We start from the raw sequence: 11,384 nt of genomic DNA, 5'->3' as shown, positions 1-11,384 counted from the left end.
GCATTTGTAGATCCTTTGTGTGTGTGTGTGTGTGTGTGTGTGTGTGTGTGTGTGCGTCCAGTGAAAAATGTTGAGAACCACTAAAGCAGAGGATTTCTGTACAAATTAATGTCTACATACACAATGCTTCACAAATTTATTAGACCAGTTTTAGTATTTAGTCCAAGTAGTTCCCTTTTTTTTTTATGTGACTCATTTTTTAATAACTTTGCTCAGCACTGCATGTGAACAGAGAATGTGTATAAGTTTCTTGTTGACTTTTGATTTTTTTCATGTGGTCCTGCTTGCAAAACACGCAAAAAGGCAAAATGCATCAAGTAATGAAAGCAATCAGTGAATCTGCAGGAGGCCACTGCAGGCCATCGCGGCAGCCCTTGACTCAACCAGTTAAGTTTGTCACGGCACCAGTCACAAGTTTGGAACAGTCATTGCCTGTATAAATAAAACACAAAATAATGTTTCAATTCAAAATATCGTTATTGTAAAAAAATGAAAAATAAAAAAATATTATTAATAATAATAATAATAATGTTATTATTATTATTAATATTATTATTATTATTATTATTATTATTAATAATAATAATAATAATAATAATAATAATAATAATAATAATAAAAAAGATTTAAGAATATAAAAATATGCTACAAATAAGATTATTATATTCAATAATAAAAAATGGATGTTGCTGATGTGTTTATTTTGGAACACCGCATTACTGAGTCACTTGTCCCTGTGTGACTATGAAATAAGCCAATTAGCAGCACAAACTTTAGTGTACACCATGGAAATGAAGTGGTGAGAGGTGAAAAACACGGCTCAGCCTGGGCCTACAAATAAAGTCATGAAGTTTAAAACTAACATTAAGTTTACTTAATACAAGTTTGAGACTCACCTGTTGGAGGTACATTTAAGATTTCTGCCTCTGTTGCATCTGAGGAGAAAAAGGAATTTCAGTGATTCATTATTAAATGTTAATCTTTGGCATTAGATATTCCACAAAACCAATTAAACGTTGTTGTTTTTTTTGTTTTTTTTTTTAGACATAAGCCTGTTTAGATATGGGAGAAAAACTAAAGACAAGCAAAATGGGGCATTCATTATTTTCCAACTGCAGCACCTCTTTTCAGTCGTCTCCTTGCAAGTTTGATCTGATCTTGAAGGATCTGAACCCAGTCTCGTGGTCCAGGCAGCTTCTCTATTTTGTGCTCAGTACAGTACTTTTCTGTAAACACTGAAAACAAGAGTTCAAAATCTTTCTTTCCATTTATTTCTTCACTTATTTCCCTAAGCTTCTCGCGTTACCTTTAATGGCACCCACAATGTTCTGGTCCAAACCCTTGCGATTGTCATTCAGTCCTCTTTTCCTCTTACCATTCGGCAAGGAGTTAGCCAGAGTAGCATCATCAAAGAATGCACACACCTAAACACACAGAAGTAATGATAAAGCGAGGTAATTTTTTGTCATCAAATCCAAGAAGTAATTTGCAATCACTGAAATATGGACACGGTTGTTATAAAGGATCAGGATGCACACCAGTTTCCTGAACAGCAGGCTGCCAGAACGTGTGTAGTTGACCAAGATAGAGTCTAGCTGAGCCTTTGAGATGAACACGTCGTAATTCTCTGCGAGGCGCACCTCCGACTGAAATTTTAATGTACATCCATATTAAACATGGCAAATGGCGAGGCTAGAGTAAGAAAACATTGCAACGACAATAGATGGGGTTATCTTAATCCTCTTTCATTTTTTTCACAACAGAAAAAGTAGGGAGGATTAATCAAAATGACCACAATTTGTTTGGATAGCTTCATCATTTTCCCCCAAATGCACGGTACAATTATTTAAAATAGAACACGCTTTGAGTAGAAATGTATGCCACGCTATGCACCTCTTGCACCTGAGGTTCTATCTGCAGGTTGGAGGTGTTTTTGTCAGGTGCTGGATTGCTGTGAGGTGGCGGCACAGACATCCAGCAGGAGACCTGATCATTGCTGGGTGCAGCCGCCTCTTGCTCTTTCTCACATTCCCCCCTCTGCCCAGAGTCTCCTGAGGCAGCTGTAAGCGACGACGCCTCAGGAATGGCGAGGGCAAGTCTTCTGGTGCTCGACACAGTAAGTGGTGCCACTTTATAGATTAACCTCCTTCTGCGATGCCTACAGCGAGGATCAGGGCCCGGGGGACGAAGCTGGCGCAGCGACGCCGTCTGTTCCTCTTTAAAGCCAGAAAATGACAGTGACATTAGATTTCCTGCCCTCTCTCCATCCATTATGAAGTGAGTATATGTGGAATCAGTGTCTGACCTTTTGTGATCTGCATCAGCCTCCTCATAGCGCGCATTTCCCGCAAAATAGCCTGCAAGGTACCTTTACAGTTACACATGCAGCAGGTTGGTTCTGGCACAGCTTTGGGTCCTGCGGCTGCTGGAAAGATGACGAGCAAAGTGAACGTCAACTCCAAATGGCTTCCATCAAACAGCTATTTTGTATTTTTTTTCCCCGTCATTCTTAAAGCATTTGAAGCATTTAACTCTCATATGACATCAACTTGACCTAAACAGCAGATTAGAGCAATTCAATGTTTCTCAAAATATACACTTTCAAACAAAGTGTCCTACTGTTAGCTTCGTTCTCTTTGACCGGATCAGTGGTGTTCTTGCTGAGGACTCTGGAGGCTTTGGAGGAGGTTCTGTACTGGTTGCTGCCTGGACCGTTGTGTACAGGTGTCGACACTGTCGAAGAAGAACACCCCAGATCGCCAGTGGGGTTCCAGCTGTTGCTCTGCTGCTCCTCTGCTCCCAACGGTTGAGACGCGGGCTGCTGTGTCCAGGTCACATGTCTGTCCTGGGGCTCCTTTGCTAAGCTGTCTGGCTCTGTTCCTACACGCTGGTAGACCCTGCTGCTCTTATCGCTCAGCAGCCTCATCATCCCCGTGATTTGCCGCTTGATCTCCATTCCCTCGTCCCTGACCCAAACTACGTTGGGATGAAGAAAATGGGCGTTGGTTGCATTTACGAGTTAGATCAGGCTTATCACTCCGTATGCTGGTACATACCATCTGGTAAGGCAGTGCTCTTTGACTCTCTGTTGGCATCTTTGCAACTGGAATTCACCACAAAAGAGGATGGAGAACCTGCAGGTAGACAATTGCAAGTGTAGTTGTCATGCGATTCCGCACACGCACCTATAGGCATCATGATGAAACCGCCACCTGTAGGTGTTATGGGGTGCAGCCAAGTGGTGTAATCTAGACAAGTGCAACTAGTACATTCAGCAAAAAAAAAAAAAAAAGAAAAGAGAAAAAAAAAAGTACAATTTATTGTCATTGCAGGTGTTTTACGTCGGTGTATTCTACATTTGTGCTCCAAGATTTTTGACAACCCCTTGATATTCTGCAGGCACATCCTGAAGCATCACCTGAGGGGCTGAAACCGAGACACAGACTGGGGGCATTGTCTTTTCCCGCGATGGCTTTTGTTTACAGAGTCGTCCCCGCTGGCACACGGCGCCAGACAAACAGCCAGACACAGACGCGCACCCCGTGCCAGTTCTTTCTCTCTTTTAATGCATCATCCTACCTTCATCTGTGACCAGCTTGAAGCTCTGTGACTTCCTTCTCCTCTTCCTTTCCCCGAACTCCATCTTCAGGGGGGGGGGAGAGCTCTGCACAGCCGCCAGCAAGTCGTGCAGTCGAGAGTCGCTCCTCAGAAAAGGGCGAAATCAGCGAGTCGGAGAGACACTCAGCGGCATCTCCGTCCGCCTCATTTCTATTAATCACTCACATTTGTCCTCAGCCGCGCCACGCACATCCTCCGGTCGGCTTATTTCCACTGCGGTCGTGCTGATTAATGATGTGGATGGTCGGTCGGTCTGTGATGCTCCGCTCTTAGCTCCCCGTCATGTAAATAAATTAATGACTTTCATATTTAAAAAATTCGTCACATATCCCTTTGCGCCACCTGATGGTATGTTCTCACCGGAGAGGTCGAGTCATTTCGCGACCAGACAATGAGCTGTGATTTTAATGCGATTTTAAGCAGACTGCAACTTCCAGGAGGGTTTTTTTTTTGTGTGTCTTTAAAATTACTGCTGTTTTTTTGTTTGTTTTGTTTTTAGGGAGAGAGGGAGAGAGAGAGAGAGAGAGAGAGAGAGAGAGAGAGAGAGAGAGACCATGTGATTTCGCGCGTTCACTTTGGTTAAACACATTATTCTAATGATTTATGGGAGACCATCCCCTGCGACATACCGTCCATATAATCAATATGGATGATACAAATTCCCTCCCTCCAGTCATGATTTCGCCCCCGGCAACCCTTGTGAGTCATGCTGGGAGAAAATAGATAATGCTGAGAAACTTGTAGTAGGCTACAAGTTGCTGTTGCTTTCCCCCAGACCGTCCTTCTGTTTCAAGTTGTTTTGCTTTTTGCGTTTTCGCAGTTAATAAACCACCTTCCTTGTATATTCCATAGCAAATATTGACATGAATAATTTACAACTCGTGTGTTTTGTTAAATTCATTCAAACCTGTTGAATGTCATGTCATGTTATTTATATTGTCACAGTAATTCAAACTAGAGGACAGTGGGCGAATACTGCCAGGCTGTGGGCACTGCAAGACACCCCATTAAACATCTTTAAACCAACGGGAAGCGACAGAACCTGGAGAAATTTCATCAACACTGGTGGTCTTTCGGCAGTGTGTAATGTGTATTCCACTGCGAGAGGTGGCGGTAACGAGCGCATTGAACCGGTTCACAACTGACTTTCAGGTCCTAAGAAGACGAGGAAGCAGAGGAAGACAGGAAACATTAGCATTGTAGCAAATCTTGTCTGCGAATTTCATTTCTGAAACAAACGACTTCAGTTACACATATTTTACTAAAATGGATATATTGAAAGCTGAGATTATGAGGAAAAGGAAATTGATTGAGGATAAACAGCTCATTGACGTGAGTACACAAAGGCGATGTCGGTTTTGCTAACGTCTGTTTTCGATAAAGCGCTCTGTCTCCGATACGTCGTCTTTTAAAAATACTAATTGAAAGGATCAATTGCAATTGTTGCACCTCTGTTCTGTTCCCCAAAATAGCAATGTTGTCCCTATAACAATACAAAGCTCGCCTTGTGCTTCAATTCGTTCTGATACCACAGCCATTAGCATCTTGCTAAAGCTAGCGAGGACCAAAGCGAGTTGATGTTGTCCAGTAGGGCGTGCTAGTCTTTGCATTTGAAAACAATCTCTTGCTTAACACCCAGATGAATTTCTTGAACAGTAGCCATTGCTAACAACTTGAAGAAGGAAAATATCCTAACCAGGCTATGAAAGCATGTAGCCTATCTTTGAAAGTACAAAGTAAACAAATCACCATCTGTTTTTACAGGAATCCAAAAAGTTCTTCAAAAGGGCCGATCTTGTACAGAAGGAACGAGACGAATACTTCATCAGATGTGGATATAAGGTATATGCCCAGCTCACTGACTCGGTCTTATCCAAACGCATCTAAGTCACTGCCTCTCCTTTATATGTACACATACAGTCTTGATGTTGAGCCTGTGTTTCACCAACGGATATGAGTAGGATTTGATAGCCAGTATTTGTATCTGTGTTTACTGTTTTTCCCCCCGACCTGCCTCTGCTGCCTGCATCTGTAGGTTCAGCGAGAGACTCCTGACAGCCAGGTATGGCATTATGTTACGACTGTAGCCAACAGGATGCATGAGAAAAAGGGCAAAACACAGTGTCCCCGAGGCTTACGCTTCCTTGACACCCCTATGAAAAAAAAGAACGTCTATACCAGTAGGGGTAGGTTGAAATTACCCCTACCAGCGACCCCTTTTCACTTTTTGCGCACCAATGCAGTAAATTCAACATCATAGAATTCATTCTGTATATTAGAATTGCAGTATTCTACACTATCTTATAGTTAAAATGAATAGATATGCAGCAGAAATTTGCCAAGAAAGTCCACCACATTATATGAAAGTGCTGGAGTCTGAAATTCCATGACTCAACCACCTGTTGGCTGTTGACAAGAGGAATACATGCTTGAACAAAAGGGAAAGAACCAAAGAAAGCTCTGCATAGAGCCAGGAAGCCAGGAAGCGAAAAGCTCACAAACATGCTTGGTTTTTAGCATGGGTTGTCGATCAACATACCAACTTATACGTGACTCCTTGATTAAGCTTCACCGTTTACTTTGCACACAATGTGTGACAGCAGCTTGAAATGTTTGCCAACCATGTTATCCCCCTCCCCGCCTTTACTAGCTTGTACAACTTCTAACAATTGCTCTGTGGAAAATCACATTTATCTCCTACTTAAAGCAAGTACAAGTAATGCTCTTTGCATAAATTCATTATACCATGTGTTTTATGTACGCACTGATTGTTCTTTGAAGGTTTTTTTCCTCCATTTTTTTTTTTTTAAATGTTCTTTTAGATTGTGCTTCATTCATCACAATCTAAAAGTGCAGGGATGCATGCGCCGTTGAAAGCATGATGGCATACTTTGAGTTTTTGCTTGCAAGGAACATATTTGGTTATAATTGGTCAACATTGAGAGACAAAGAACTGCAGGTGAGATGGGAAGGTTTAAAGTGCTGACTCAAGGTGATCCCAGTAAAACATGTGCTTTATAATTTTAGACATTCAAATGCTTTTCCACACATCTCAGCTGTAATTCTGTACTTTTACATGAAAAGTATTACTGTATTTTCAAGGGATAATTCAACATTCACCTATTGCCACAATCCCTGTAGTCTTATGAGTAGATCAGCGCCTGCTGTTTTGAGATCTGGAGGATCAAGAGCTACTCGGTGAACAGAGCAGAGGTCAGACAGCTCGACCTCACTCTTATCTCAAATCTACACTCTGACAACTCTAAAACGAAGATTCGCCTTGCCATGGAACAAGAATGGACTATTATGTAACATTACGACACATGAAGCAAATACTCAAAACAACAGGCACTGAACATTAATGGGAATTAAAGGGGCAATAGCAAAGTCGGCCTACTTGTTGGACTGTCCCCCTTTAATGCCTTCATTTTATCTTTCGTTTTAGGTGAATCAGAATGAGGAAGACGAGCCTTCCACCTCGACAAATCCTGTGTTAGAGCTGGAACTGACAGAAGAAAAGCTGCCAATGACACTGTCCCGACAAGAGGTGAGTCCAGCTATTGTCCCAAAGCTTCCCTCATTACAGTTTCACTATGAATAATACAAATGTGGGCCAAAATAAACAAAAATATCTTTTTTTCCTTGACTGTTAGGTTATTAGACGGCTCCGAGAACGAGGGGAACCAATCCGACTGTTCGGAGAGTCTGACTACGATGCCTTCCAGAGACTCAGGAAGATTGAGATTCTGACTCCAGAAGTGAACAAGGTTGGGCAGAGTGTGTTTAACACACCATCTTGTACAGATGCATATAATAACAACACTGCTGTTATAGAAACAAAATGATGATGATATTTTTATTCTTCTATTTTCACCTTTTGTATCGCTTTTTGACTGCTGCAACAGTCTAGTTTCCCAATTTGGGATCAATAAAGTTCAATCTAATCTAATCTAATATAACTGATGTAGTTTGGCAATCCTACAGAACAGCTGATTTGTTTCTCTTTGCTTTGGGTCCCAGGGGTTGAGGAATGACCTGAAAGCAGCCATGGACAAGATCGACCAGCAGTATCTGAACGAGATCGTTGGAGGAACAGAGTCTGGAGAAATGGACACACAGCACGACCTGAAAGTGCATGAAGAAAACACAACTATTGAAGAACTTGAGGTACACTGCACAGTCTGCACTTTACACAGTGTCATATTTATGAAGCGTGTCGGGTTTTGAGAGGTTCTAATTCTTTCACCGCGTCCCAGGCTCTTGGTAAAACTCTGGGCAGGGGGGATGATGGTGGCGACCAGGAAGTTATTCACAAGTTTTTAAGGGTAAGTCACGCAGTTAATACTCATTTGTTGTCTTTGATGAAGGAAGATATTGGAGAAGTTATTTTCACAATCACTTTGGCTGCTAATTAATGTTGCTGTCTTGAAAAAAAGACTCGGAGAAAACTAATGTTCTAGACCAGAGGTGGACAAACCTTTTACTGGTGGGACACAGTCGGTTGTAAAATGTGACAGAGGGGCCGGAGCAGCAGCAGATGGATGGAAGGTTTTGGTGAGCCACCTCATAGGAGGAAAAAAATCTATGATGGGATATTTAGAAAACATGTTGCTTTAATGTCAATTGACAATGAACAAAAGCAAAGTTGCAACAAGCCCCACGGTTGTTTAGCTCTTTATTGAAATGACTCTGAAAACACTGAGGAAAAAAATAAATACAGCTGGTTGACAATATCATTTCTTCAATTTCGGCGGGCCGGATAATAAAACTCTCAACAGGCCACATATGGCCCCCGGGCCATAGTTTGGCCATGCCTGTTCTAGGTGATGGTAGCACTAAAGCAATTATTTGTATCAATTTGAAAAAGTGTTTTTTGCTAGTTTGTTATGTTGCTGAGCAGTATTTTCTATGTTCTGTCTTTAGTTTCTGTTGGGCGTTTGGGCCAAAGTTCTAAACAGCCGAGAGGACCACGTCAAGCGAGGCGTTCAGGGCAAACTGGCCAGCGCAACACACTCGCAGACCGAGTCCTACCTCAGACCTCTCTTCCGCAAACTCAAGAAGAAGGTACCGCTCATGAGGACAGTGGTGAAGCTGCAAGGATGTTTTCTATTAGATCTTCTGGCATTGTGTTTCTAACCTCCTTGTCATCATCTAGAGTTTACCAGCGGACATCAAAGAGTCCATCACCGATATTGTTAAGTTCATGCTGGAGAGGGAGTATGTCAAGGTACCTTTTCATCCTCGTACTGTTTCAGCTGCATTTATTCTACTTGCTCTAAGTGAACTTCATTTTTTTTTTCTTCGTGTGCCACTTGAGGAAAAAAAGTAGTTGTGAAATTGGACCTTGTAAGATCAGGATTTCCTTATGTGGAAATGAATCAAATATGGATTTCAGATTTGGATTTCTGTCAGTGAGCATGTATCCAAGTCAGCAGCCATCAGCAATTAGAACCCCCGGGCTTCATGAAGGACTTGCACTTTAACATTTCATTTCATTGTCCTTTTCAAGAAGTGCATATCAACACATTTCTCATTCACACGACCCGACTTTTTAACACGCAACATTAAACTCAGCTCTGCATAAGTTGCTCGCGCTGAATTCAGATGGTTTTCCAATCAAAGTTGTCACCAGAACAGTGAGAACAATTCCAAATGAGTGCTACTACTGCTTAGTCCTTGAATTGTGTTGTATTGTACGGTTTTGCTCTCACTTGCTGCAATCAGTGCAGTCCAGCTGCAGGCCCAGAGGAGCGGCTCTGCTGTGATGGCTGCAGCTGCATGCTACTCGCACAATATTGTTGAAACGCAGATATTAGATACATGTCAGCTAAAAGTAGAAGCAGGCAAACAGGCAAAAGTGTTCTTGGCTACAGGACCTGTTTTTGTTCATTTGATGACCTTGAGTAGAAGCTTCCAGATGTGCCTCCTGTCTTCCTAAATCCTGGAGTGTTTATTCAGAGATGAACTAACTTCAGAAAACAACATTTTCTAGGCAAACGACGCCTACCTGCAGATGGCCATTGGTAACGCCCCCTGGCCCATCGGCGTGACCATGGTGGGAATCCACGCTCGTACTGGACGAGAGAAGATCTTCTCCAAGCACGTGGCTCACGTTCTCAACGACGAGACGCAGAGAAAATACATCCAGGTGAGTCAGTGAGTTCCAACAGTGGTCTGTCACTTTAAGAAAAATCTCTTCCTGACTGCAAAGTCATGGTTGGCTGTGAATGTAGGTTCTGTCCTCTGTGATCTGTGGCCTCTTGTGTGCTCATCTCAAAATCTGCCTTAGAATTTCCTTTCCTTTCCTTTCTTTTTTTTATTTTAGTTTGCTTTCCAGGCTGTTGCAAAGTTTAAATCATATTTGCTGCTGTTGCTATGAAAATGTTATGTCTCCTCCCTCTGGCCCAGAAAGTAACTACACTGCAGTGCAATGCTTCTGGCCCATCGATAGCCCTCGGCAAAGGCTTTCGTTCTGATGGACGTTGCAGCACAGCTCAAACCTTTCTGCACATTTGCACTTCCACTGTTTAATATTCATTCGTGCATCACTAATGCATATGAATGTTGTACTTCAGCCACATGCATTTACATAATGACAGCATGTCGCTCGCATTCATGCGGAACCATCCGCTGGTTCATGGTTATCAGTGTGCAGCCAACGCACTGTTCAAACTACTGCTGGATTTGGTGTGATTCATTATTTTCACTACAGATGTGCGTCAGTACCAGTACTGTAATCTTTCATAAATCATTGTTTACCCGGCGGAGATGTTTAGAAGGCACGGGGTTATAGCCTATAGTTGTGCAGCCAGTTTTATAATTATTTTTTTGCCTTGTTTTCCAGGGGCTGAAGAGGTTAATGACCATCTGTCAGAAACAATTCACAACGGATCCGTCAAAGTGTGTGGAGTACAACGCTCTTTAACGCCGAGGCTGTCGGCTCCGGTGGAGCAGGTTGCAATGGGCTCTGGCTGACTGGAGTCTTCCAGTCTCCGCGTCTTGGTGTCTCAAGGTCATGCAGGAACAGCTTGATCTGTACCTAATGATGCACACAGAGCTATTGTGTGCAGACTCAACCATCCTTGAGTTTGTTTTTCTTTTTTGTGTGTGTGGACCTCTTCTTGTAAACCAGCAGAGAAATAGACGCTGAATTGACGGCTTTGAAGTCCATCTCAAGTCTTCTTGTGAAGATGGTACCTTTTAAGGAGAGAACAGCCGTCATTACAGGAGATATTTAAGAGTAAAAAGTGTTTTTTTTGTTTGGTCTCCCTCCCCCATGCATTTTCATTTTTTATTAAAGATGTTATTTGCTGGGAAATCTCCAGGACTGTAAGTTTTATTACGCCTTAGAGATGACAGATTTCATGCCTTTTTTGAAATGTCCAAAACACTTGCATGTGTTTTTTTTTTATGATGTCATCATGTAAATAAGCTACTCTCACGATACAATCCTGGTAAATAAAGTATTTTTTAACAATCGCTTAGCTGTATTTTCATACTGAGTTAATCATTTTTCTTTGTGTGTTGTTCAATTTAAATAGAAGCACTGAGCGTCTGAGTTTCTCTAGCTGGCCTGCTGAGGGACTCATTTTATCCATCTTTGTCCAGCCATGTTTAAAAATGAACGTGCAAGGAGAATCTCCTCAGTGAATTCACTCAAGTCTTGCACAAACATCAAGACAGAACCAACCAGATGACAGCAGGAAACCGGAGCGGAAGCCACATGTCGTGATCTCCCGCAACGAGTGGTTGCACATGGAAACCTT

General features: G+C 42.2%; 2 protein-coding genes across 4 annotated transcripts; one reads left to right on the top strand and one right to left on the bottom strand.

The window, feature by feature from the left end:
- Positions 1–175: 175 nt before the first annotated feature.
- On the bottom strand, positions 176–4,087 carry bend7 (BEN domain containing 7). The gene is made up of 10 exons (XM_076049197.1): positions 3,580–4,087; positions 3,057–3,134; positions 2,620–2,976; positions 2,306–2,425; positions 1,894–2,216; positions 1,539–1,646; positions 1,307–1,424; positions 1,122–1,235; positions 897–935; positions 176–432 (listed from the first exon to the last, which is right to left on the bottom strand). Exons 1-10 carry the CDS (start codon positions 3,641–3,643, stop codon positions 380–382), a joined length of 1,374 nt encoding a protein of 457 aa, XP_075905312.1. The 5' UTR covers positions 3,644–4,087; the 3' UTR covers positions 176–379.
- A 671-nt stretch (positions 4,088–4,758) lies between these two features.
- Positions 4,759–11,097, top strand: prpf18 (PRP18 pre-mRNA processing factor 18 homolog (yeast)). Of its 3 annotated transcripts, XM_076049216.1 has the most exons (11): positions 4,759–4,950; positions 5,383–5,460; positions 5,654–5,680; positions 7,064–7,165; positions 7,272–7,385; positions 7,639–7,785; positions 7,875–7,943; positions 8,542–8,682; positions 8,774–8,845; positions 9,611–9,766; positions 10,463–11,097. In XM_076049216.1, exons 1-11 carry the CDS (start codon positions 4,885–4,887, stop codon positions 10,541–10,543), a joined length of 1,053 nt encoding a protein of 350 aa, XP_075905331.1. In that variant the 5' UTR covers positions 4,759–4,884; the 3' UTR covers positions 10,544–11,097. The 3 variants fall into 3 exon arrangements, with proteins under 3 accessions (XP_075905331.1, XP_075905332.1, XP_075905333.1); XM_076049217.1 differs by lacking the exon at positions 5,654–5,680 and having other exon boundaries at positions 4,761–4,950; XM_076049218.1 differs by lacking the exons at positions 4,759–4,950; positions 5,383–5,460; positions 5,654–5,680 and adding an exon at positions 5,950–6,831.
- Positions 11,098–11,384: the final 287 nt, after the last annotated feature.

This window comes from Nelusetta ayraudi, unplaced genomic scaffold (assembly GCF_046127955.1).
Source record: "Nelusetta ayraudi isolate G7.1 ecotype Tasmania unplaced genomic scaffold, CSIRO-AGI_Nayr_v1 ptg000111l, whole genome shotgun sequence".
NCBI classification, from domain to species: domain Eukaryota; kingdom Metazoa; phylum Chordata; class Actinopteri; order Tetraodontiformes; family Monacanthidae; genus Nelusetta; species Nelusetta ayraudi.
The sequence above is the reverse complement of the archived record's forward strand: the minus strand, read 5'-3'. Positions and strand labels throughout refer to the sequence as shown.